The sequence below is a fragment of the Topomyia yanbarensis genome, chromosome 2 (assembly GCF_030247195.1).
Source record: "Topomyia yanbarensis strain Yona2022 chromosome 2, ASM3024719v1, whole genome shotgun sequence".
NCBI lineage: Eukaryota > Metazoa > Arthropoda > Insecta > Diptera > Culicidae > Topomyia > Topomyia yanbarensis.
The window spans coordinates 372,892,292-372,919,887 of NC_080671.1; the positions used below are offsets into that span (position 1 = coordinate 372,892,292).

Consider the following 27,596-nt stretch of genomic DNA (forward strand, 5'->3'; position numbering starts at 1 on the left):
CGATACTTGCTTTTGCTAGAGGCCGTATATACACTACTGCGAACTTCACAAGTATCACGGGAGGAGGATATTTTTGTTAGTAGAGTATTGAAGTTGGATATACTTCTTCTTTACCGACGCCAGAGAGGTGATTCCACTACCTGGACTAGATATCGATCCACCAATTTCATGGACCGGGGACTAACGGCTTTACTTCCCTTCCGAAAAATCTCAACGACCTCGGCTGAAATTGAACCCAGGGCAACTGGAATGAGTGGCGGTCACGCTTACCACTCAACCACCGGCGCCGTCCTATACTTTTTGAGTCACTATGAAACGCGAAACTCGGAAGGCCAAACGAGTAAAAAAGAACGAAAAGAAAATGATGAGGAAATTGGAAAAGCTGAGAAACCCTTAACGAAAACAGTTGAATAGATTTTGATGGAGGGCGTCAATAACAAATGTCGAGTATTTTACTCAAACTTGTTCTAAAGTTAATGCGACGTATGTAAGCTGAAATAAATACATATACTGAACTATTGTAAAACTTTGGTTTCGTTTCGATAACTATAGCCGATTTATCAATCAATCAGAAGTGACGCAATAATTAAAAACTCACCCTTTAAGGGGTTATATACAAAGTTGGAACTCAAAAAATCGAAAAAAAATTGAATATTATGAAAGTAAACATTTTTACAAATATCTGTGCGAAATTTCATCCAGATCAGCAATAGATTTCAAATTACAGCAGCGCGTAGGTTCTTCCACGAATAAAGTTAACCCAAACGTTTAAACGCAATTATCTCAGAATGAAGTTTTTTGAAAAGTACCGTTGCGGTGAACGTGATATCTCAGAAACCATGCATCCGATTTTCAATTTTTTTTTGAATTTTTTGTATTTATATTCTAGTGTACTTGAACGATTCCTTTTTCATAAAAAAATCGATTCTTCGCAATGAATTTTTGTTTAAAATTTTGAGCACAACAAAACTCAATTTTTTGGTCAACAAGAAAAAGGTTGACCAAAAAAGGTCTTATAAGAAAAAAAAATATTAGGAAACCGATCCGTTCAAGTACACACCAATACATTTTTCTTCGATAATCTTTTGAGTTTTTTTATTTCAGTTGAGCGATTCGGCTTGGAGAGCGTTCAGCACAAATCTCTGCCAAAAAAACACGATACGGGGGATAGGCCATAATTCCGATAATCTTGAATTTTTATTAATTCAACTTATTTTTTTCTATCTTCGATAGTGCTACCAACGAACTGACTTTCGCTTTTTCAAAGAAAATTTGCATAAAACCGAAGAATGCATATCAAGAAGACTGGTAGCTGTGTGCAGAATCACACATATACATTTTTACAGTAAGCTTCCTACCTTCCTCCAACAGAGGCGCTGTAACCTCTGTCGCTTCTCGGTTGTATGGGGGATGGAAAGAGATATCAGTCCTCTTAATATCTAATCTTCGATAAAACGCTTTAAAAAAATCACGAGCTTAGCTTACTTTTTCGCCACAACTTTCTATATAACCCCTTAAACAGGCAAGACGAGTTGTGGAAATGTTGCGTGAGGAGATTGAAATTAATTGGAATGTATTTTATTATTTCTTTTTCAGTTTGTAAATACAATTTATTAATGTCGTATATCAACTGTAAAACTGACTGTAAATATTCTATTTCTTTAAGGGGGTGGTTTGTAAGGTATTTTCCATGAAAATACCGTTTCCCAAAATAACTTTTGGCGATACAGATAGTGTTAGTCTATTTAGTCAATTTTCTTTCAAAAATGCAATATTGAGAACTATTTGCGTCTGTTAGAACATTTTGAAACATTTGATTTCGACGTTACCTCACCAACAACATCTGTTTGTTTACATTTTGCTTTTTCGCTCCTCTCTTGTCCTCGACACATTCAGAGTCGAGAGCGAGCGTTGTGTGCGTCACCTCATACTGCACTCGATTGCCTTTATAGGCGAAACCAACTTTTGAGCTCCGAAATTAACAGATTCACCTGTACCGGTCACCCCCTTAAGGCACCGTCACGTACAGTCGGCGCCTATTCGGCTCAATTCTAGGAAAGCCGAAAACAAATCAAATAAAAGCATCTGCCCACAGCTCATGAATACTAATGACTTTCATTCATGAGCGAGCTAGGAATCAAATTTGTATGGGAGCACGTGGCCGGATCTGTGGCAATTACCACATACACCCTTTCGCCCGGTTCTGACTGACGGTTCAGTGAATGTCGGCTGCTGTTTGTATGGCCAAAGTCGTGGCTCGTGGCGTCCGTATAATTGCTTCTGGGCGGGCTCGATTGTTCTATTGTAGCGTTGAAATCGCCGGAATAAGAAGCATAATTTGTTAATTTATGGCCATTATCCGTTTCGTAAGACTCTCAACTAGTATGAGCGTTTACGTGTCTATTTTATTGACCGTTTGGCACTGATCATGAATAACAGATGAGTATTTTCGTAAATTGAAACAAGTTTGATCCTAACCTACCCTGTTCTGGTCATGGGTTGGTACAATGGGAATCTAGCTTTCCGCTCCAAATGCCATTGTATTTGCCTGCACATTTATCACCTTTTACGTGTCGGAGAGCATGACTCTTGCCTCCGCACAACCACTCCAAGCCAAACTCGTGCCTGACCGCTCCAAATCCGTCATACCGCGCACATGCCGAACCGTCTGCTGCGTCGATGCTGAGGGGTGTTGATCAGAAAAACAAACTCTCCCATCTCACGTAACTCTAAGCGCAGATCCCGGTCGATATCCACAAACCATGCATGCACGTACCGTACATACATAAATCAGAGCCCGTAGTCTTAGAACATCTGTTTTTGATGGTCATTTCCAAAAGCTATCATCACTCATCAAGCTGAAATGTTGCTTTGTTGTTGTTATTATTATTTTTATTATTATTATTTCCAGTTTATGCTTATCTAAGTTCCAACCAGTCAGCGGTCAATCGGTCAAGGAGAGCACAGTTGAATTTGGAGAACGATCGAATAGCTATTTGTGCGCTTATGGGAATCTTTGGTGCTCGAAGCGGAGTTCGTCTCACACACTCAAAAGGAAGATTGTTCCAAAAGTCCGCGTAACATAAACATTTCAATAGATCCCCCCTTATCGTAGTCCAGAAATCGCTGGCACTGTCAATCCGATCGGCCAACAGTTATTTGTTATTGTCATAATTTCTGTTTTGTTAATTTTTCATTTTCGGACCTCACCTCGGCGGGGATCGATCATCGCACCAATAGAGCGCATAACAAGGTAATTCGCTGATGAATGATCTCTATTTGGACAACGATCATTGATCACCCGCCTGATTGGCCGTCGCTATAATGCGAGGAATTTCTTTTTCGGCACTACGTCTCAAGATCTCTATATTAATCTTAGACGGACGGCGGTCGGGTACAGTATCGGAGTATTTGGAACTTTCCCACTCCTAGACCGCGAGCCCATTGCTGCGTCGTTCTTGGCGTTTTGTTTACTTTTCGGGTTTGGTTCGTTTTCACTATACACAGCCATCCGCAGACAATCGACTAGTCTGCATAGGACGAATCGAGATCGATCTCTACTGACTGCTGAGCTGAGACCCCTATATCTAGATGACGGCTCGCAGTTATAACCATTTGATCCGCTTCTCATTTTGGGCTTGCATAGCTGAGCGGCGATGGCCAGCGCAAGCGGATTGAGTGAGCAAGCACAAAAACGAGGTACCCCTTTGTCAGAACTCCCCAGGGGATCCCGATGCGATGAGCTGATGGCCTGTCGTTGTTTCGAATCCGGCGGATTTGTTCTCGAAGGGGTTTACCAGTCCGGTGGAAAGTGATAGTCTGTTGAGTCATTTCGCTAGTTAGTGCTTGTTCGATGTGATCTAAGATTCCGGATTACCGTATGTCGTCATCTGTCAGTGGTAACATGCTGGAAGATACTTCGGTGATATATTAACCCTTGAAGGCATATGACTGTTATGAAATCAGATTGCACATATGAAAATTAAGAGTGTTTCCTGATGATGACCAATAATGCATAATGAATATTTGACTGAAACTTTCTAACATTTGGAACGTGCAAACGACTTAATTTCATTTTTTTTCCTTTGCAGATTCGACGCAAATAAATCAACCAAAGGAGCCTCCAAACTGAGGCGTGATCTGATCAACTCGGAGATTGCTAATCTGCGGGATCTGCTACCGCTTCCGCAGTCGACTCGGCAGCGGTTATCTCAGCTGCAGCTGATGGCGCTCGTGTGTGTATACGTGCGGAAAGCTAACTATTTCCAGCAAGGTAAGAAAACAATTACAGCGCTTGGCATGCATCTTAGGGACCAATTACATATTACGTCACGCAAACATTGTTCAAAATAGATTCCCCCTTCCCCCAATGCATAGTGGTCCTGAATGCAAATTTAGCAGGAATTTTGACATTTCACTAAAACTAAACAACTTAGCCTTATTAGTGTTTGAAGAAGTTTTCGTAGTTTCTGAGCCTCTTCTTTTTGTTAAAACAACAATTGGGGTGGTTCTAATTTCACCACGATAAAAAATTAAATGTTTGATCATTCTAGCTAGACAAATTTGTTGAAGACATGTAAGCTCTATCGGTCATACTTTTCATATTAGAACAAATTTAAAATCGAAGGATAAGGTGTTTCTTAGAAAAACAGTTTTATTCATATAACTTTTTCTATATTGGTTAAAAACTGAAGTAGTCTTCAGACAACATTAAGATTCTTTTAAGGCGAATAATTTGTTTCATGTCACCACATATCAGACTATTTTCCTTTAAAAGTTATGAGCACTTTTTCGCCAAAAATGAGGTTCTTTGGAATAACAATTTTACTCATTGGGGCAAACAAAGGATAATTATTTTTACAACAATGAATAAGGTCATGATTCAAGTTATAATTGAGCAAAAATGGCGAACACGATATTTTTTTAAATTTCATAAAATTTATTTAAAAAAGTCTGTATTTGATATTTTAAGTGCTTATATGTTTTGAATATTAGAAGCTAGAGTTTTGATGTGTTAGAAGAAAATGTTTGTCTTCAAAACCTCTGAAAAACATCTGAAGTATATGAAGGAAAAAAATGAAAACTGAAAAAGTTATATTAAAAATTTGGTTTTTCATGAATATGTAAAACCAAATTTTTAATATAATTTTTAAACATGTAATATGTTTAAATTACTTGAACAGTGGACAATATAAAAAAAATTAGTTTCGTTTCATGATAAAATATTGCACTTTACAATACTATGTACAAGGTGTAGAAGCGTAAATCCGTTGTTTGTTCATAGATGGCGTTAGTAAGCATATTTAGCTACCATAGAAACGTCATACTTTTTTGTGTGAGTTCAACACCTGCTTATATCAATCATTGTACACCAGCAGTGATTTCATATAACAACTTTCATTTTCCCTTGGGTAATCAAGTCTAATTTTGGGCCACAAAAAGAGCGTATGCGGCAAGCTCTACTTTTTTGCTTTACTTTAAAGAAATCGTCTGCCTAATCGCTATATAATATTCAACTGCTTATTTTGCCTTTCATTCGAGACTTGGTTTGAGAACATCGGCTCAGTCATCATCGAACAATCGAAGTGATTTTAATTGTGGAATATACCCGGAATCCTGGACTTCCGGAATCGTCAACAGTGGACAATATATTCAAAGAATGTTTGATTAACAATCATTGATCTAGATCTTCGTTTAGAAGTAATTTGGTGACAATTTCAATAGTTTTCAGCCTCTGGGGTATTATGATTGTAACGGTTTATATATGGGAAGTTCCAATGTAACCTTACTAAACAACCTGTAACTCCGGAACCAAGCGTCAGAAACGAATAAAATTCATCAGCAGTCAATGGGATTACTGTATCTTTCATTTGAAATCAAGTTTGTAAAAATCAGTCACGAATTCATTGGGCAAAAGGTGTAATATTAGTATAGGAACTTGGTGAGTTCCCCGGGGGTATCATGAACCATCATAGATAGCAAATGTGGTCAAATATACTTTGAATAATCATTAGTGATCTAGACCCGCAATTTAAAGTAATTTTGCACCCATTTTAATGTTTACATCATTTGGACATCATGGTGGTACCAGTTAATATGGGAATTTGCTGTGTGACCACACTCTTCAACTCGTAACTCCGGGACCGGAAATCGGATCAACCAAAAATTCAATAGCAGCTTATGGGAGCGTTATAGCCTTCAAATGAGATTAAGTTTGTGAAAATTGTGTGTGTACGTACACACCGGAGTGCCAACCGTCAATAACGCCAATAACATCCTGATTACGGCATACTGGCCATGGCGAATGACAACAGACAGGGCACGGATCACGAATTGGACGGCGACTTTGGGCTGACAGACGTGCTGTTCTACTCCCTGAGTAAGAAAGGATGACACCGACTTGAAATCGCAAGTAGGCTAACAGTACGACTGCCTCCGTCCCAATAAAACCCTGGCAGGTCTCCGGGTACGTTCAAAACTCGTCACCATTTAGTTGGTGGTACTAAGTTTAGTTAGAGCATTCCCGATTTACGCCGATCCGGCTCCGAACACTACTCTCCATGAAGGAGAGTGTCAACCCTTACATGACGTCCCTGCTGCTAAGATTTTGATAGTATAGAGAATCATGGGATCAAGAGAGGCGATTATGTGCAACGAGTGGAGATAGCGACCGGGAGTTGAGACCCAATAAAATGGAGAAAAAACAAGAAACTAACATATACGGAGTAGGTACGGCGAATCCGTTCGCCAGAGGTGGGTTGGTGAGGTCACCACCACCACCAGCAGCTGCTCTCATTCAAAAAGAGCAGGAGGTGGGGAAGCAGCAACAACAGCCAGAGCAGAGTGGGACGAATTACACCCCACATAAGCCAAAAGTAGTGGCCGCGAACATTTGGTGGAGGAGTTCCACAAGTTTGTCGATGCGAGAAACAATATCCAGGACATTACAGAGATGGTCATTAAAATCCGAAAGCCGCTACTGTCGGTCGTGAATGAGTACGGCACAGCAACGCGGACAGCTGATGTAGTTGAGCGAGCATGGTAGTCGGCTTAGGCTACTATCTTCCTAGTCCCTCCGAAGCAGGGTAAGGAGGAGCAGATTGATGTTGAGAATACGCCAGTTTCCGTGATTCCAAAGAGGACAAGATCCTCGCCAGGAGACGGAAGACCAGGTGGACCCAAAAAGCAGACGCTCGAGGATGCTGTGGCGGTTTCCGAAGAAAAAAACGACACCCAACAGGGAGAAAGCTAGTGTACCGTTGTAGGTCGGAAGCAGAACCACGAGAAACAGCAGAAAAAGAAGGAAGAGCGAAAAAGGGAGCAGAAGAAGGAAGGAAAACCTTCGGCTCGTCAGAAGGCGCTAAAAGGAGATCGTCGAAGCGAACGATACGACGTCCTACGCCGCTCTTCTCAAGAAAGAGAAAGAAACCAACGCTAAAGGAGTTGGGAGAGAACGTTGCTAGAACGAGGCGCACTCAGAAGGGCGAGATGATCTTCGAACTGAAGCAGGATCGTTCCATCAAGAGCTCGACCTACCTCGAGCTCGTTGCTAAATCATTGGGGTGCGAAGCGTACGTGAGAGCCCTGTCGCAGGAAGCCGTAGTCGAGTGCAATAGTCTAGATGAGATAACGACCGTCGAGGAACTGATCGAGCAGTGCAAACTGGATGTACCGGCGGCTATCCCGATTTGGAAATCTTACGGATGAACTCAAACGGCGGCGATTCGACTACCGGTGGCCGCTGCTAACAAGCTGGTGGAGACCGGTAAGATAAAAGTCGGATGGTCGGTGTGCTCGCTGAGAGTCACTCCGCGAGTTTCCAAGTAGTTGGAGCGATGCTTCAGATGCTTTGACCTCGGACACCTGGCGAGAAACTGCAAGGGCCCGGACAGGTCTGCACTGTGTAGAAAATGCGGAGAAAAGGGGCATGTTGCTAGAGACTGCACGAAGCAACCAAGGTGCATGATCTGAAAACCGGAGGACGGAAACATGACGGGTGGCTTCAAATGCCCTGCGTACATGAAGGCGAAGGCAGGTCAATGATGACGGAGATAACCTAGCTTAATCTCAATCATTGCGATATTGCACAGCAACTGTTGTGGCAGTCGACAACAGAAACGAAGTACGACGTTACAATTATTGCAGAGCCGTATCGTGTTCCTCCCGACAACGGCAACTGGGTAGTGGATTGTGCAGGGATGGCTGTAATACAAGTAATGGGCGGTTTCCCTGTCCAAGAGGTAATGGATAACACACACAAGATGCTGGACGCACCAACCGACTCGTTAGTCGGACGAACGCCGTTTGTTATAGGAGGAGACTTTACCGCTTGGGCCGTGGAATGGGGTAGCAGGCTGACCAACATAAGAGGTTACAGCCTGTTGGAAGGCTTGGCGAAGCTGGATGCAAAACTGTGCAACGAAGGTTCCGCTACCACATTCCCTAAAGACGGTCGAGAATCCATCATCGACATAACATTCTGCAGCCATTCGCTGACAGATAACACGAATTGGCGAGTTAGTGAGCAGTACACACATAGTGAACACTAGGCGATCCACTACACCATTAGTTGGCGAAATTGTACGATAACACTGAGAGTGAGGACTGACGAGAGAAAATGAAAAATAAAGGACTCCGACAAGAATCTTTTTGTGGAAGAACTTCGTGCTGACAACCTCCTTTCAACAGTTTGTCTTCACATCTCGCCCTGAGCAGAAGCAAAAAATCGTCCCGCGCAAGTGAAACAGTCAATTCTACCTAAAAATCAATCGGTGCCTATCACACAAGCAGTCCATATAACAATAGCCTATACCTGCTGTACGATTTAGTGATGAGTGACGGTGCCCAGCAAAAAGCAACCCAGCTGCGGTTGAACTGTGTTGCTGTTGATTTTTCGAAATGCCCCGTAAGACCAGCCATTCGGGAAGTGGAACAGTTATTAAAAGTGCAGATGAAACTCAATCTGGCTGAAGTGAAAACCCTTCAAATGCATCATATCAAACATTGCGTGCTGATTTCGTTCAACAACATTAACCAAGCTGAGTCATTCGCCTCGCGAAACAACATGCAGCACACCGCCGAATGCAGCAATGTTAAATATAGCATTCCCGTATACATCGAGAACGGCGCTGTAGAAGTTCGTGTCCATGATTTGGCTACGCGTACCCCTGACGGCGCGATTAAAAAATGCTTGCAAAAATACGGAGAAGTAGACTCCGTTACACATGAGACTTGGAGGAATTTTTTCCCGGGCATCCCTAACGGTGTTCGTGTGGTGAGAATGCGTGTGACCAAGCCAATTCCCTCATACATAACCGTCACAGCGTTAGGAAGTGACGATGTTCTCATTCATCAAACATCACTAGTCACGTACCCAGGGCAAATTCCTACGTGCCAGTTCTGCACGAAGAAGCTGCACCTCGGAAAACCTTGCGTAGAAACTGTTAAGGAAAACGAGCTGTCGGAAACGTGTTATGTAACCATGCCGAGAAAATAGGAGCGGAGGAACTGCCGGAGTTTTGGTGGAACGGAAGATTCATTGCTTAAGAGCCTGAAAACGAGTTCAGAGAGCGTGATCTCAGGCAGTCAGAGAAGTGCGTTAGGTTATATTCCAGGGGAACCAGGGCCGCTTTTAAACGTGAGATAGTGCTGAGCCAGCCCATCTGCCATAAGAAGATGTGCAGAAAAACAAGTTTTAGCCAAGAACAACGTCGACTGAAATGTGTGCTGACAAGCTGAAGACTATGGACGGTCTCTTCCCAGATCACGACCCAACCGCATGGCCGCCTAGGCCGTACGTCGATGCAATCGGTGAAAATATCGGTGACAATCGTGTCTCCAATAACGAGTAGAAAATGGACTGTAAGGGAAGAAAGTCCCCAGTCTGAACGGTATCGCCAACGTAGCACTAAAAAACGCGATCTTGACGTTTCCGGACATGTTCTGGACAGTGCTATTGAACTACCTGGACGAAGGCTACCCTGCGGATAGATGGTAGATTCAGAAGCTGGCGTTGCTATCAAAACCAAGGAAGCCATCAAAAGATCCATCATGGTATCGACCTATATACTTGCTGAATAGACATGGTAATCATTTGGAAAGGGTCCTCATCAACGGGCTGGTGAACTACACAAAAAGAAAAAAAATGGGATATCGCATTGGCAGTTCGGATGCCGGATAGAAAGCATCGAAGCAAAGGAGAAGGGGTAATCGTTACTACGCCGCAGTAACGATCAACGTGAAGAACGCGTTCAACAGTGCCACCTGGGAAGCTATTACCATAGCGCTGCCCAGAATGCGAGCTCCGGATTACCTGGGGAAGGTTCTAAAATGCTACGGCGGAACAAGATGCAGCAACAGACGCTTTCGTGCGAGTATCTCATCCTCAATATAGAAGTATGGTTTACGGTCTGGGCTGATGTGCTGAACTTAAAGCGAAACCGGACGAATCTGACGAGTACTTGTCGTTTGAAGGTTGCCCATCTCACGAGTGCGTACAAAGCGATATCGTCGGAGGCCGTACACGTCATTGCCGGGAGGATCCGCATCTGCACCCCTCTGGCTGTACATATGGAATGCTACCAACGCATGAGTTCACGGAATATAAGGAGACTACTCAGAGCGGACTCGATGGCCAAGGGGAAGCAAGTGTGGTATAATAAGGAGAAAGGAAGGTGGACTTACCGATTCATCCCGTCAGCGATTCATCCGTGTGTTGGCGTGGGTGCATAGGAAGCATGGAGAGGGGTACTTTCATCTGACGCAATTTTGCGTCCGGCTGCTTCCGGAAGTACCTGTATCGTTTTGGACATGCTTCGTCACCTCTCTTTTCGGAGTGTGTGAATGTCCAAAAGACACCGGAACACATGATCTTCGATTCATTTCTCGGTTAGAGGAAGTTCGAAGGGATATACCCGGCATAACAATCGACAATATCGTCGAAGAGACGTGGAACACTATCAACAGATTAGTGACGCGGATACTCTCCGATTTGCACAGGAAGTGGCAAAGGGATCAAGAAAGTAGCGCCGTTGGCTAGAAAGCCGCCGCGAATCAACAATATCGGGTTCGGGAGTAACTCCTTTGCCAGGGAACTCTCCGTCGGAGTAGACTAGATGTACCGCTGAAGACAAGTTGACACAACGTAACACCAGGCTCGTGTTGTCAGGGAGTCAGCGAACCGGATGCCAGGCTTCACCGGAATTGCCGGGCCGACCTCGGCACCATAACGGTTGGCCCTTCCACCGACCGCCAGGTTTCCCGTCGGTGTAATCTAGGCTCATCGCTTTTGTAAAGATTTGCAACTGTTTCGATTCAATGTTGCTCAACCTTTTTTAGACGTTTTGAGCTCTTCGATATCTTGGTCAGTTGGACGATTTATCTCTTTCAACCGATTGACTTTGTGTACATTTGGAGTGTGATTTCTTTTCTACCTTTAATACCGTTAACCATTTATTTTTCGATCCTTTGTCAATAATTTTTTTTCACAACTACTGTTTACTTCAACTTAAATTTGAATATTGCAGTTAGGAATGATATTCTGCGCGTAACTAAAGCATTGGTTGGTCAAATAATAAAATTTGAACAACCCTACAAACAATTACATTAATCAGAACTGAATGCCTTTTGTCAACACGTTTTATCTCAACTGTCAGTGCTTGAGTTTGTCCATTATTATCATCATCATCATGCAGTTCGATTAGTCCAACAAATTTAAAGACGGACAAGCATACCAGGTGTCGGTACCTGTTGGAAAATGTTACGCTAATAAGTGTTTTAGGTGCAGCCAAAGCTTATGGATCGTGTACCTACCTACCGAGCACCAGCGTTCATTAATAGTTTGGTGCTGATTATCGCTTGAGGTGGTTTATTTCTGCACGAATGGCCTGCTTGCCGCTTGTGTTTGGGGGTGGCCAATTGTGAGGCCAATTAGCTCGGGTGCTGTACCTAACTAACTAAATATGCCACTCCCAGCCCTTTGGGGTGGAAGCGCTCAGAACCAAGTGCCTCATTATGGCAATAGTATATTAGTCATAGTGGTGCCCAGTAAGGGGTTTAGATTATAGTAGTCACATGCCATAGCTGACTTCATCAGTTAGTTTCTTTGACGTAACCAGTTTATATCAACGAACTAAACAGCTGGGTTAGTTCTGCCATACATATAAATAATAAGGAACAAATATGTTGTGTGAAAATATTTCATGAGAAAAATAGTAATCTTCGCAGAAATCGGCATAATCTAATCACTAAGTAATGATCCCTTTTCTATTAAATTTAATTATACGGCACGGACTGTTGCGTAAACGTAGCATAGTCGGTGGACCTTTTCAATTTACAGCGTCTAAATAAAAATATTATTCTGGTTGCAGTTGAAAATCGAAAAATTGAACTTGCGCCTTTCGTTTTTTCCCCTATTTGCAGAGTGGGCAACTAATGCGCATCTTGTGTAGATGTTAGAGAATCAACTTGCGCATCATCTATACCAGTTGCGCTTTAGTTCCGCACGCTGATAATAGGAGAAAAATCGAAAGACGCAAGTTCACTATTTCGATTTTCAACTGCAACCAGAATATTTGTTGTTTGGATACTACGAATACAGTTTCGCGATGCACATTAGTACCACATTTTTATTTAGATGGAACTTTCTCTTAATAAATGTCCACTTACAAAAAGAGGGACAAATCTGCTGTACACTAAATCTGCTGCCACAGTATTTCTTCGTTGCAGCAGAAACTTAATTGGTCTGGATGTTCGCTGACAATTGAGACAATTAGAATGTCAAATTTCATATCTAAATTGGAACTTGGTAGCAGAATGTAACCAATAATTTTATTGATCAACTTCCAATGACTTTCACAAAAAAAATAATGAAATAAGATAGTTCCATTACTCATTAGAATAATTTATTCATACTAGTAGCATCCATTACCAGAGGCTAACAAAACGGTAGACCAGAATCTACACTGAAGAGTCAACCGATTATCATACAACACAGAAACTACTGCTTCCAGCTTTTTCCCTGCATCACGTAGCACAGCCATGCGATACAACTTTCCACGATGTACCCCCTAGCGGTGAAACTAATTTACTTAACACCAGAAATTGATTTCTTATCTTCCACCGATCGTGTTTTTCCAATCCACCGAAGAAAGACGACCGTATCCTGCCGACACGCGATGTTTGGCGATCGGTTACAGTCTATGCGATTGAAAACATCCCAGCTTTAGGTGGCTGATGAAGCGCTTCCCTACCCTCTGCACCGACCGGGGTCCTAATGCAGCCACGTTCAATTCTGTACCATCACGTGCCAGTTTTTAGCGTGAAAATAGAAATGATGCTGCCAGCTGGGAGACACTCACAGGGGTCGTCAGATTAAATTAAATAATGGTACAAAGAAACTAGATTTGTCTTTTCGAGGCTGCTAAAGTTGCAAAATAAGAACATGTTTTATGTTTGCTTTGAAAATAGTTTCACTGATCAAGGGCATTGGCGTGTGGTTATTAGACCGGCAACAACTTTGACTTGTTTTCGGTACACTGTTAAATCCAACGGTAATTGGCTTCACATAACATTTATCAAATATGAGCTTTTTCCGAAAACTCTAGTTCACTCACAAGAGTTTTAAAGTTTGTATGTGAAAATATATGAAAAATAGGCGATAGAAACTATAAATTCGGTAAAAAGAGCCAGTATTATCTTGTGCATCCCATAATCTGCAGATTTATAGCTTAAGGTGTAAGGATCAACATTGCCAAAGACTGCAAATTGATCCGATTTAGCAGTAAAAAGATATTCTCATATAAAGTTATGTGTTGCCTCTCTTTCTCGCACATGCTTAGAATAGGACATATCAAAAAATTGGTTGGCCTTCAAAGTTAAATAACTTTTTAAGGGAATCTCCGATCAATATGCGATCTTCAACAAAGCAATTCAAAATTATGCGATCGTAAGTTTTGAGGTACGCAGAGTTACTGTGAAATTTTTTATGGGAATTTGAGTTCTTATTTCCGAGTTTCCATATATATTACTATAGAAACTTGAAACCTCTTGTGGGTGAACTAGAGCTATCGGAAAACGCTCATATTTTGCATATGTTCTGTGCATCCAATTACCATTTGAATTAACAGTGTTCCGAAAAAAAGTCAAAATTGCTGCCGGTCTAGTGGTTATATTCTTGTTACTATATCTTTAGGAAGTTATATGTGTACTACTAAGTACTAAGTACTAAATAGCGATCTAACTGATATTACTGCTGAACTGAATATTACTGCTCTTAATAGCACGCTACCTCTGAGGTACATAAGGCACCCCACACACCAAAAAATAATTAAATTTAAGCGATATGTAAATCAATACGAATGTAAACATACAACGATTGAATAACAAATTTGATTGAAAATTACGTTGAAATCAATTGGTGAATCAAACAGCAAACAATTTTACGCTTTCATTTGCGTAATATTACATGTCATTCATTTTACAGCAGTATTCGAGTAAAATACATTGAAGAGCATTGATTTTCCGTTTAAAGAAACTGTACTTTTCAATCCACGTGTAAAATTATAATAAAATTAGTTGAAGAAAGCACGACAAGTCGTGTGTATTTGTGGTGGAACTTAATTTAACATTTATATTCATGCTCCAAATATGTGCATGAAAATAAACTTAAAATCACACAATATTTTTTTCAAGGTGGAGGTGGAGCTTACTGGCAATACTAGTCATCGCATATTTTCAGACTCCTGTTTCAAACATCAAGTAACGTTGTGTCATTTTTCAAAGCAGCATCATAAAAATAGAATAGCCTTTCCTGCTGAGCGTTCCGGTGCGTTTTCATTTAAATATGAATACACCACACAAAGCAATTTTTAACGCCTAATAAACCAATACAGTATCTACTAGAAAGAGAAGAAAACTCAGCAACCTTCTTTAAGAGAACAAATCATAGTAATTTCTCGTGTTCATTTGAAAATGTTATTTAAATGGCCTGTGTTAAGCCAAAGGGGACTAAGCGCCATTTTGAGATACCTGCCTAAAAAAACGCTATCACATCCAATGTAATGCTAGTAACACCCACATCAAGTTATTTTTGAGAGCTCAAATAGTAATTGAAGGCAAATTAGTATCCCTTAACTTTCCAAGTTAATGGCAAGTTATCAAAAAATGATTTTTTGCATTAAAAATGCCAGAAAAATCATGGCGCCAGTTCGGTATGGTTTAACGCAGGCCAAATACGAGAAACAGAAAGAAATCAGTTTTTTCATGTTTTGGAATATCGTCGGAGACATTTAATATACTACATATAATCTAGAATTTTTATTCATTCCAAATTTTTTCTCTTGCTCATATTTTAATTTTTTTGATTTCATATTTTAATTTTCGCATTTTTTGTTGTTTTTTCCATTTCATTCAGGTTTTTAATCTTGCTATATTTTCCATGAATTCTTATTTTGCATTTTGTTTTATACATTTTGCTCTATATTTTCTTTTTTATATTTTCACCATTTTTGCTATATTTTAAATAATCTGTTCCATTTTTTAGATTCCATCTTTTCGTGTTTATTTTCATTTTTGCGTTTTATCAATCATTACCTTTTTCCATTTAAATAATTTTATATATAATGTTTTCCATTTAGTTCATTTTATCATTTTTCCCTATTTTGATATTTTATTTTGTGCATGTTTTCTGTGTTGTTCTAGTTTTAAGCTCTGCTTTATATGAATTTATTGATAATTCAACGAATTTTTTTTAAATTCTTTTATTTTTCTTCTTTGCAATATTCCTATTTTTCCCATTTCGTCTAGTATTTTCATTTTTACCCATTCAAACCATTTTAATTTTCATGTTTTCTATAATTTCACCTTTGTCTTTTCTTGGGCTATTTCCACTGGTTTGTTTTCCATTTTTGCCTTTATCATATAGAAAGGTTATGCAATCACTCTGAAAAACGTCAACCTAATCCCGGCCCGGAGGACCGAGTGTCATATCCCATTCAACTCAGTTCGTCGAGATTGGAAAAAGTCTGTATGTGTGTATATGTGTGTGTATGTGTGTGTATGTATGTGCGTATGTGTCAAATAATGTCAATCATCTTTCTCAGAGATGGCTGGATCGATTTGCTTAAACTTAGTCTCAAATGAAAGGTGCAACCTTCCTATCGGCTGCTATTGAATTTTGGATTGATCGGAATACTGGTTCCGGAATTACGGGTTTAAGGGTGAGGCCACACAGAAATTTCTCATATAAACTATAGGAAAACTTAAAAATTGAACTTTTATTTTTGATGCTAAATGTCTTTAAGGTGCATGAAACGTCGAGATTGATGCAGATTCGAAAAAAATTTGACGAAAATTCACTTTTTTGGATTTTGACACATTTTTGACTTTCTCATATAGATTGACTTTCTCATATAGAGAGGTTATGCAATCACTTTAAAAAACGTCAACCTATTTTTTTGACTGGCATAAGGTTTCTGGATTGTGACAGGGGCGTAGGTGATGGTATACGGAGAGGGGTTACCCCCCCCCCCCTCTACTGTTCATTCCTCTCCCTTTAAAATCCCCTTACATCACCCCTCAGACCACCACCCCATCCAGCCATCATACCTCTCCCTCTTAACCCCATCATCGTTGAACCACGACTATATCACAAAGCATATCAAATTAAGCTGGGGAATCGTTTGTTCGTGGGACTTTCGCCCTCCTCACACACCCACCCCCACTGACAAAATGAGTTAGCAAACAGATAACATTGATCTAATGCTGATTAGGCTAATGAAGTATGATATTTTTTTTTCTTTCAAGTGTTTCACCGTCGACACGTAGCTCATCAAGTTCGTGGCTGGCAAGCCATTGTGTATTAATGCAAAATGTACTATGAATGCAATAAACATTTCCACAATTATGTTGAAAATCAACAGCCTACGAGCCATAGTTTAGAGAAATGAGAAAGGCACAATTGCACCGCTAGATGGATTAAAACAGGTTTTTTTGTCTTCAATCTATTCCGTCCAATTATTCCCAATTATTTCTATTTCCATTATTCCATTGCACTTATTCTGTTCTAAATTAATTAATTTAACCCTCTAGTGCCCAAATTATTTTTGGCTTGAAAAAACATTTGGAGGTGGGTCTCGTGATGAGAAAAACTAAAATAATGTTGAAAATTCTTGGAAGTAATGGATTTTTCATTAAGGCCTTAAAATAAGTAGACCGCCTAGAGGCGGTGTTAGGCACCTGGGCGAATAAAAAACAAAAACTTTTTTTCTTCTAGTTACTTCAACATAAGCGAATAAAGATGGTTTCTTATATTTTGAACTCCATCAGAACGCAAAATACCTAAACTGTAAGGAGTATTTCTCTAGTGCTTTGGTTGTTTAATTATTGACTTCTAATTTGTAGTAGGGGAGTCCAGGGTCTGCTGGCGATGGTTTCACTACACGATCTTTTTAAATTAAAAACAATTTACGAAGATCGTGTAAAAGTGAATGCGTTGCATAAAAGAGCGGACTGTTGGCTGCATTACAGCAATTTAAATAAGGGACGCGGAAATCTCGCTAATTTACGACTATACGCACAATGATGCCACATGGCCACTTTTGATGGTAAAATATGAATCGCGTGAGATGTTTTTTGAATAAAACTGCAAATCAAAGATACTTGTTATTATTTTTCAGCCTCAATGCTCTTGCATTTTAATTTCGGCGAACACTTTGTATTCAAAAGCTAAATTTTCGAAATTTTTCAGGTGAAATTCCGAAGTAAACAAACAAAAAAAAACAAATTTTTCTTGTGGTTACGTACACTGATAAAATATATTCGTAAATCGCTAGGAATTAATTTCGTACAGAAAATTTTCATAAAATATACGAATTTTTCGTACATATAATGAATCGTTCGTAGCTCTATTGAAACACTTTTATTTTTCATTACGAGTTTTTCGTGAAAACCACGAAACGACTTTCGTTGGCTTATTACGAAATGGCTTCGTTAGGCAAACGAATTGTTCGCTGTTATATACGAAAGTCTTAATTAAATTTACGAGCACCATTCGTCAAACCGTCGACGTCAAAAGAGCTTCAATAGACGTTGAATATGGAGTCATTGTTGCTATACGTCAGATAATTGATGATCATCACGACGGTCTCTGTCTGACTATTTAGTAGCCGTATCCGTGTCTACCGGTTTCAGATAGATTTCCTGAACTTCTTTCGCTTCCATTTGATCCAGAATCCGCAGCATTACGGATTCCGTTGAGCCTTCGCAAACTGCTCGTTGGTGTTTGAGTTTTTCCCTTCAGGAGTAATGTCAAAATAATATGCTATTAAATACAAAAAATTCTCTTAGATGAACGAAGTGAATTCTTGCGACCAACGAGATTGTTCGTAATATACATAAACGTTTATTAAAATAAACGAAACATTTCGTTTCATTCACGAAAAGTGATGTTGTTATCAACGTTAACATTCGTGCAATGTACACTAAATAAGTAAAATTTACGAAAGCTTTCGTTCATCAAGCGGCCATTTCTTCGTACCACAATAAAATCGATTTGGCCACATCGATTTTTTAAATTTAAAAAAAAATCGATGTTATCAAACATCGATCCCAAAAAATCGACTGAAAGCAAGAAGAGGTTGGTAAATACGTAAACTTTTCTAAGATATACGAAATAAATTCGTGCAACCAACGAAATCGTCCATCATATACATAAACATTATGAAAATAAACGAATCATTTCGTTTCAATTACGAAAAATAATGTCGTTATCAACGATAACATTCCTGCAATGTACATTAAATATGTAAAATTTACGAAAGCTTTTGTTCATCAAGCGGGCATTACTTCATACCACAATCTTTCTAGTACCCAATGAAAGTGAGCAGGTTGAAATAAAATCGATTTTTTTTAGTTAGTTAAAAAAAATCGTTTTTGTTAAACATCGATCCTAACTTATCGATTGAAAAAAATGAATACGAAAACTTTCCTAAGATGAACGAAGTAAATCGTGTGAGCAATGAAATCGTACGTAACATACACAAACGTTTATTAAAATAAACAAAACATTTCGTTTCATTCACGAAAAATAATGTCGTTATCAACGATAGCATTCGTGCAGTGTACATTAAATGTGTAAAATTTACGAAAACTTTCGTTCAGCAAGCGGCTATTCTTGTTCATGAAATGAACGAAACCTACTATTCACAATGCACGAAAATACTTCGTTGCAGAAATCGACGAATGAATTCGTGCATTGCATGATCGATTTCATTATATTCATGAATTTATATTATCAGTGTATATTACATATACGGCCAAGGAAAGTTCTTTTCGCGCGCTATGCTGAAATTTAAAAACTTTACTTAGGGTAATTAGCCTATTTTCGTCCTAACCATGTAAAACTGTTGGTTAAAGCGGCGTTAGCCATCTTTGTTCAACGTATTGGTTGAAATGGCTATTTTTGATATCATAATGGTTCATAAGAAGAAAGCATAGATATTGATGCCGATTCATACGCATTGCATGAATTGTATTCCGAGTAATTAATGAAATTGTGAGGCACCCTTCCTAATACGACTAAAGTAGGCTCTTCACTCTAATACGCTCGAAAAATCAATATCACTTACAACGTTTACGAAGCAGAATTTAATGCAACATAAACACATTGGAGAATGGATTAAACAGTACTTGAAGTGCAGAACTAGAGACAGCGCCAAGTGTCTAATACAAAAGGAGAACAAAAGATTCCGCCAACTAGCCCCAGACTCCCCTAAATATTATTAAATGATAAGAATATCCATATTCTAACTGCAACATTCACCCAAAGTTTTTAAAACATAATTTTTCAGCTATTGCACATATGGCTAGTTTCGGAACGATAAGTAATCACTAAAGACTGAAAAAAATCGCTCAGGTGCCCAACACCGCTTCTAAGCGGGCAAAGTATTTTACCAAAAAACCTAAACTTCCGAATTATTCCACTAAACCAATTAAATTAAAATTTATTTAATGAAGATTACCACTAAACATAAAATAGTTTTTTCCACGTTTTCCTCGAATTTTCAACTTTGAGCTTCAAATGCCTTTGACAGAAAGCTACGAATAATCAAATAATGTGTGTGTTTGAAGGGTGTGAGCGTTGGGAAGAAATGCTAGTGCGGATGACAACATACAATCATGTTTTAGTAGTTTTATTTAGATTTTTATAGAGACCGCCTAGTGGCGGTGTTGGGAACTAGAAGGTTAAAAATAAGATTGTTCATTTTTTACCATAGCTATTTTATTTTTACTAATTTATTCCATACTCGTTATCATTTCTTCGATTTTGAAATATTTTCAACATTTTCTACATTTTCCTTTATTTATTGTTTTTTTTTATTTCGTTACCAATTTTTATAGGTGAAACATTTTGGATCAGTTTTGTTCATTACTTTATTTGTTTACTTTTTTGTAACTTTGTTTTTATTTTTTTGCTATACTCATTTGTGTTACTTTTGTCGTTTTTATTGTTTTCCATGCTTATGATATTTAATATTTATTTTTCGTTTACCCGTTTTTTTATTTTTACAATTTTGCAATATTTTTGTATTGTTTAAATTTAAGTCGAATTTCCTTTTTTTAAGTGATTGTTTCAATTATTCGATCTATTTTATATTTTACAATTTTTTACATGCTTTCAAATATTAACTTTTATATTGTCTTAATTTTGTTCATTTTCTGTGTTTTTTATTTAATTCAGATCATGTATTTAATGGCACAAATACCTTAGCTTGGCGATAGCTTCATTTGCTGTTGTTTCTTCGCTCTGTATTTTTATATTTTTGGATATTAGTGGGTTTTTGACAATTTGCATGTTATAAATATTTTTCCATTATTTTAAATGTAACTTTTCACCTTTCTCGTTTTATTTCATGTTATCTATTTTTTTCTCTTACTTGTTCCTTATTTATTTTTTCCTCACTCTTTTTAAATTCTACCTCCATTGAATGTTCTTTATTCAAATATTGCATTTCTATTTTGCTACTATTTGTAATTTGTGAGAATATCGACATCTTCAAACGCGATGAATTTTTTTCCTGCTTGTTTGAACAAATTTAATTGACACGTATTTTTGGATTTCGCAAAAGAAATATTTTCAGAAATATCGACAATTTAATTTTTGATGATTCAGTGAATTCTTCCAAATCTATTTCTAATTAAAATGTGTTGTATTGATCCGAATAATGTCATTTTTTGTTTTGTTCGTTGTTTGATAAGCTTTTGGACTTTATTTCATACTCAAAATTTAGAGTTGGGACTTTTTTAGTGATTATTATATAATTATTTAGCCTTTGCGCCAGGCTAAACCCATAAAAAAATATCATTTTGTTTTTCATTCCATTACCTTCATAATTCAGTTTTTTGAAAATTTGGGTCTTTCTGAGTCGTAAGATATTGAATATTTTCGAGTCGATGAGATGTTGTATTTTCATCGCTGGCAATGTTGCAGCGCACCGACCCGACCGAATGTGTCTTTTCTTTAACGAATTCTATGTGAAACTAACCAAAGATAGGAAGAAATCCATGCAATAGCGACATTTGGATGAATATGAATTATTGATAAATCGGCTCCTTTCAAAACCACTAAAAATTTCGTAGACATGTTTAAAAGGTTTTGCGATCAAAATTGATAACTTGACGCATTTCTTTGCATGATTTTCAAAAAATCTGAAAAACTCTCATTAGTCTGCGTGCAGAACGATGCCTCTTGGTTGATTATTTTGACATTTGCTCTTCAGTTATAAAAATTCAAGCGTCAAAAAAATTCAAACTATTCGCAAATGACGAAATGTCAATACTTTTTTCGTTGAGCTAAAATTTGGCAGTACTTTGGTTCAAAATACTTTAAACTAGTAATATAGAGCTGCTTCCATATCATCGGAATATAGAAAGAAATGGATAACTTAAACTTCCATGCAAACTTAGGAACAGAAAAATTTATGAAAGGATTAATAATAATATCTGTTCTTTTGAAAAAAATGTACATTTCTTTTCGGGTTTCGGATTCACCGCATCAGTAACTGAAACCGTTTCTTCGTCAGTTAAAGAAACATTATATCAAAAAAGTCACAGCAAACGAGCAAGTTCGATCAAAACTTCCTCGATCACAATGGTTGAATTCTATTTAAATGCATCTCTAGGTACTCAAGTACCCGCAACTGTGGCCTCAGCATCTAGTACTTGTATGTGTTCAATAGACTAGTACGTGGCGTTGATAATGGTGGTAACCGGTCGCGATCGTATTTCGTGCGGAATCGCCGATCATCGAATCGTCAATTTATTATGTAAACTTGGCTTCGCAACCAGAATCAATCAGATAAAACCGTACATACATGCCGTATTGTAGCAGTTAGGATAAAAAATACTAGCGAAAGGTGTTGAAACACTGATAATCGGAAATCGTAAAGCTCACTTGCAAACTATTGACACCGGGTACTGACTGGCTTATTATCCCGCGCAAAGTCATATGCACTTAGAAGTGTTAAGGTTTCGCCGACTGACGATATCTGCCGAGCAGCAATTTAAATTGCTGCCCGTTTAGAGAGAGAGAGACGACTGACGACGCGATTAACAGCAACAAATGTAAACAAGAATGAATTCAATTAAAAATTCATTTAACGTGCATTTTTGCGCACACTTGCCAGACGACTTGCGAAGGACTCATTGGTAGGACTGCAAGTAAGGCGTTCTATGTACCTACCTGTTCACATTCGATTGTTTCTCACGTTTTATGCAATCGTTAAACTTACAACCGAGATTCTGTAGGGCTTGGTTGTGAGAAAATCTGTTGAAGGTTTACTGCTAAATCGTAGGAAAATGTTTGTGTGGTTTGAGCCATTGATTGGATATTAGTGCAATATCTACACAAGGAATATTTGATCCTTGGGTAACGTTGCAAGTATCTGCTGAAGTGACTTAATCTTGAAATAATATTTCTAAGCGAAAGTACGTTTCAACGAACCGATCCAGCACCGGACCTCGTTCTTCTGGGTATCTTATCTGCTCAAATCGGTAACATGACAGTGAACTCGAAAGACACCTGTGTTACTCAGCACTCCCATGTGACCTTTCCAGCAGATTTCCGATTATCCTGAAGTAAGCTCGCAATTCCCTCAGCTGATCATGAATCAACGCCCACCCACCGACCGACTGGAATCGAGTTGATGGCGGCTTTGACGTTCTCAACTCGAATTCAACCGAGCATCGGCACAGCAAACAAAGCGGTACGAGCATGAGTAGTGTAACGCGGGCGGGAAGAGGATTCAATTGACGTGCTGCGGTACAGCAGGTAATTGCAGCCTGTCAAGACCATTTAGCGCGAAAAATTGATGGCAAACACATGCTGGTGGTAACATGTATGTTTGTGGTGTATGCCCACTACCGATTGCGGGCCACCCAGCAGCTGCAATGCGACTGGAATTCCGGACGAAGAAATGTCTGAAACTGTAAACTTTATGTGAACTCATTGTGGCTTAAACTATCGCCGCCGCCCTGTCCATTGTTGTGGGTTACACTCCCATAAAACCTGCCACAGAGATAGATACTATGAATCGGCAAAAACGTGGCTTTCTCGCGGAAATGATCGAACGTGAGCGTGGGAGCTACTACGGGAACTTCGTAGTAGTGAAATTGGAAATTATAAGAAAGTTAAAACTGGTGTAGATCTAATTTGAAAGCTCATTAACATTACTTCTTCACAACGCGTTACGCACTGTATGAATTGAAGGAATTGGTACTTTCTGCTAAATAGTATTAAAAATAGCTGAAATAATCCATTACACACCTGACACTCATCAACGGGCTAATGAGAGGTAATTTTTATAGAGAACACTCAGCCCAAGGCTATCTACTGCAGCATCATTTATCAACATAGCATATTCCTGAGTGCACTTTTCTAAACAGATTGGGAAGGCGTTTCAAAGTGTCAGTTGGAAGATCCGAGGTCAGTGGTGTATAATGTTACTTCACTTAGCCAGCAGATCAGCATGTTTTCCTTAGAATAGTGTAGAAAAAAATTCCGTTGCTCCTACTCATTCATGCGTTTAATCGACCGCTTCTTAACGGGTTATTTCCTGCAAGCTAATTTGTGTTACAAAGCAGTTCTACGACCGCCGGTGAATGATTTGGACAACTTTGTAACCATCAATTGTATTACTTCCAACGATTCAGATGACTAGCTTTCTGATATATTTTTATTTTTGTTTTGTTTTGCAGTGTTCAAGCGCTCCATTGACATTGGACTGCATACAGCTCCCACGCCAAATATAGGATTCTCAAAGGTAAGTTGTGTAAAGAAACAATTTACTGCATAGTGGTTTGCTTTTTCGTTTTAGTATTGAAAGTGTTTATCTTCACTACCTTAAGCTATCTATAAAATTATTTCTTCAGAGCCAAATAATGAACCAATGGAATAGCGGGAGTGGAAATTAACAGCTGTTATTCGAACCTAGCATCCTTAGGGACCGTTCATAAATCACGTAGACCGAAATTTGAGAATTTTTAAACCCCCCCCCCCCCCTCCCCCCTAGCAGGCCTTAGTTGACTTTTACCAACCCCCTCCCCCCACGCCAAAAGTCTACGTAGACTTTTAATTTTTTTTATTCGCAGGAAATGTGAATTTAGCAAGAAGCACATTATAATGTTCAATTAAAAATTAGCGTTCAGATTTATTTCAAGCTTTTTAAATATTGAAGAAAGGTTTTTCACATTGGTTTTTTATCATTGATTGATCAAATCAATTAATACCGATTCAAGGTGCTTTCCAACGTTTGTGTAGCGGAATACTTCTTTTCAAGGTTAGTCACTCAAATATATGTAAAAAGATATATTGCTATAACTAGCTTAAATTTTGGTCGAAGTGCGACCTACACCAACAATGCAGAATTGCTAAACACTTTTTGAGCTTCACTGGTGCATTTTAAATTGTTAAATTATAAGAAACAATTACAAATTAATACTGTCGATGTGTACTATCATCTACACTAAAATAATAAACCGTTTGCACACAAATTTCAGTTTTCGTGAAGAAATTTCAATATTTCTAAGATAATCTAAATTGCCCTATTTGATTAAGGGAACGAAACTATTTAAATCTTCCCAAAAATATTTATATTTCTTATGTAATTAATAGCCGTATCACCTTAGAGTATTATCGCAAAGTATCAAAGTTTAACTTCGAATATTTTCGAAGATAAATATAGTAAAGCCGGTTTGCGTAGGGTCAGACGTAAAATTTAACGGGTGTTTAAAGATTTTGAAATCAGTGTAAATGATTGCAAGAGAAACTGATTACCTCGAGTAAACAATTTGTTGTAGAAGTTTAACTACACTACTGCTTTAACCACCGAAATTAATAAAAAAAAATAAAAAAAATTAATCTACTTATTGTTAAAAATCGGGTGACTTGTTGTTACAATGCTTAACTTTGACCATTTTTTAACTTTTTATGGTTCATGCATTTAATGGCCCATGCATGTCTGCTAACTAGGGGTGACTCAGATGATTTCACAGTCAAAATCTTCCGTCGAGAGGAATTTGGGGCGATCGTCTTTAGAACTGTCATTTTATAATATTTCTGATCAAAATCAAATCGCAAGAAACAACAACGTGTGAGGTTGTCCAAAAAAAATCGTGGGTTCTGAGTTGAGTGGTCGCTTAACGAGTAGTTACCTCAATAGTGTACTAGCTTTGAAGTTTCAGCATAAATACTGAAAAGACCGATATTTTGAATACAACTCTCTTTAAATCCCATTCATAATACGAGAATAACAAAAAATAAAAGTAATAAAGAAAATAGCCAACAAAATCGATACAGTAGAACCTTGCGGCAATTAAAACATAGTAACATAACAAAAAATAAAAGTCTACGTAGACTTTTTCAAAGACCCCCCCCCTCTTCCCTCGTAGACAAACGTAGACTTTTGCCAGACCCCCCCCCCCGTCCCCCTATGAATCTACGTGGTTTATGAACGGCCCCTTAGCGACTCCGACGCATAACCATTACCCTATGCTACAGGACATCGGTGGTAGTAGAACTATCATTTGGTCGGTGTTAAGTCAGACCGGACTAAGTGACAAAATATTGATTTCGAGAAAAAGTTTGAAGTTTGAATCGCAGCATCCTTTACATTGTGATTGGAAATTAATTTTTGCCATAATTCTTGTTTATTGTTACATATTTCAAATCTGCAAACAGTCGATTGTAGCTGACGATTTTATTTATTCAGTGCTATCATTATCTCATTTTTTGATGTTTTGCGACTTGGTCCGGTCTGACTTAACACCGACCATTTAGCATGAGAAAGGTGGCGAGTATTGAAGCCTCATAGATGACCAATTTGAATGCCAGCAATCTTTTGCTGGCAATCTTAAGCATCCTCTCGCTCAAAGGTTTTTGATGTACACTCGCACTACCTCTCATACGCAGTGACAGTTCTGCAACCAGAGCAGTAGGGGAATTGTGGGAAAAACCGACCTCCCATAACTTTTCCTAGAAATCAAATTTTTATTCATTTCATAATGACACATTATTATTAATACGTTTATGTTGAGCATTTGAAGAAAAATTGAATTTACGTTAGTGCGCCGAATGTCATAAAAATAAACAAAACATACGGCAGCAGCATTCATACTCGTCTGGATGTTAAATTTCGTTGGTAGATTTTAAGGTTTTAACCGAACAAAAGCTGTTCAAATCACCACTTTTTTCAGTACCTATTATTATCGGCCTTTCCTATGATCAACTAGGTGCATTGAAGACGAGTTTGAGAAATTCAATATTTTTAATTGCTTTTATAAAAAAAAGTGCGTTGTTGGGGTAAAACCGACATCCCATGGTTAGGGTAAAACCGACACCCCATGGTTACGGTAAAACCGACACTAGAGTGACAGGAAAAAAATGACCCCTATTGGCCCATACCTGATTCGATTCCTAGTCCCACCAGGAGTACTTGCACCAAATTTGAAGCAAATCGAACAAGTCTAGCTACCGGACCAACGTGCCTGAAGTTTGCATGGGATTTTTCGACAATTTACATGGAGAAAACTTACTAACTCGTTTTTTTGCCGCTAGGTAGCACTGTATGTATGGTATTATCACTGTAAGTGAAAATAAGAAAGATAATTTAATTGTCTACAACTTTTCTGAAGACTGCTAGTGAATTTGGCTTTGTTAAAAGAAGTTATTAAACTTTTAGTGAAGTGATGTCTGAGTCCGTTTTGCATGGGGCCTAGCAGTGCGTAGTTGTCTATCAGTACTCGGTTCGCGCGAACTAAACATTTTTGTGAAATAATCGTAAGATTTAGCTCTTTGGTATGTTCAGAAGAATTGTAGTAAATAATACGAGCCATGCTTTGGTTAGAAAATCTTAGTTCCACATTTTACCGCATAGAGGGCGCCAACATAAACTTTTCAACGGGAAGAGATAGAAATTAGGTGTCTTCTACAAAGTTGTAGAACAAGCATTTTGCAATAATTTTTCCGAACATCTTGATATTCTATCTCTCTTCTATGGAAAGTTTGTGTTGGCGCCCTCTATGCGGTCACAGTCGGAACTAAA

The 27,596-nt window shown here is 38.6% G+C and overlaps 1 protein-coding gene across 1 annotated transcript in view; it reads left to right on the forward strand.

The window, feature by feature from the left end:
* The window catches only part of LOC131684560 (uncharacterized), a 212,158-nt gene that overhangs the window by 90,991 nt on the left and 93,571 nt on the right, over window positions 1–27,596 (forward strand). The window contains exons 3-4 of the mRNA XM_058967553.1: window positions 4,092–4,273; window positions 24,253–24,317. Coding sequence (XP_058823536.1) covers window positions 4,092–4,273; window positions 24,253–24,317 — 247 coding nt within the window. The remainder of the gene's footprint in view (window positions 1–4,091; window positions 4,274–24,252; window positions 24,318–27,596) is intronic.